Raw genomic sequence first — 467 nt, 5'->3', positions numbered from 1 at the left:
TTGTAGACACTGCGGCGGTCCACTTCGAGCGCCTCCAGAACTACGCGCTGAAAAACCGGAACCTGAGCAGGCAAACACAAACGTAAAGAGCAAACATCGTCAATACAAGAACTCGCGGCGGCCTCTATCTTTCACTGCCCCACATCAAACTTGAGCAACAGCAACAAAGTATATATGAAGGCAACGGACGATTTGGAGGAGAATGGCAAGTGCAAAGAATGACGCTCGGAGCAACAACGGCAATTCGTTACGACGCAACTAGATACAAGCAGAGACAAAGATATGCAGACAAGCAAACGAACCTGGAGAGACTCAAAAACGATTACGAAGTGGGCAGCCGTAGATATCGCATCACACCTTCCACAGGCTCTCTGCGAAAAAAAGGAGCAAACAAACATGTCTAAATGCTACCGGACATCTCTCTTGCGGCCGGTCGATCTGCTGTACTTTCAAGCAGTGTTTGTACC

The 467-nt window shown here is 48.6% G+C and overlaps 1 protein-coding gene across 1 annotated transcript in view; it reads right to left on the bottom strand.

The window, feature by feature from the left end:
- Positions 1 to 398, bottom strand: part of EMH_0069850 (uncharacterized protein) — a gene marked incomplete at both ends in the record, with an annotated part of 2,181 nt that extends 1,783 nt beyond the window's left edge. Inside the window, 1 exon segment of the mRNA XM_013498910.1 lies at positions 303 to 398. Within this exon segment, the coding sequence (XP_013354364.1) occupies positions 303 to 398 (96 nt within the window).
- Between the last annotated feature and the right edge of the window lie 69 nt (positions 399 to 467).

This window comes from Eimeria mitis, genomic scaffold (assembly GCF_000499745.2).
Source record: "Eimeria mitis Houghton genomic scaffold, Emh_scaff3817, whole genome shotgun sequence".
NCBI lineage: Eukaryota > Apicomplexa > Conoidasida > Eucoccidiorida > Eimeriidae > Eimeria > Eimeria mitis.
This window is presented reverse-complemented; position numbering and strand designations above follow the sequence as displayed.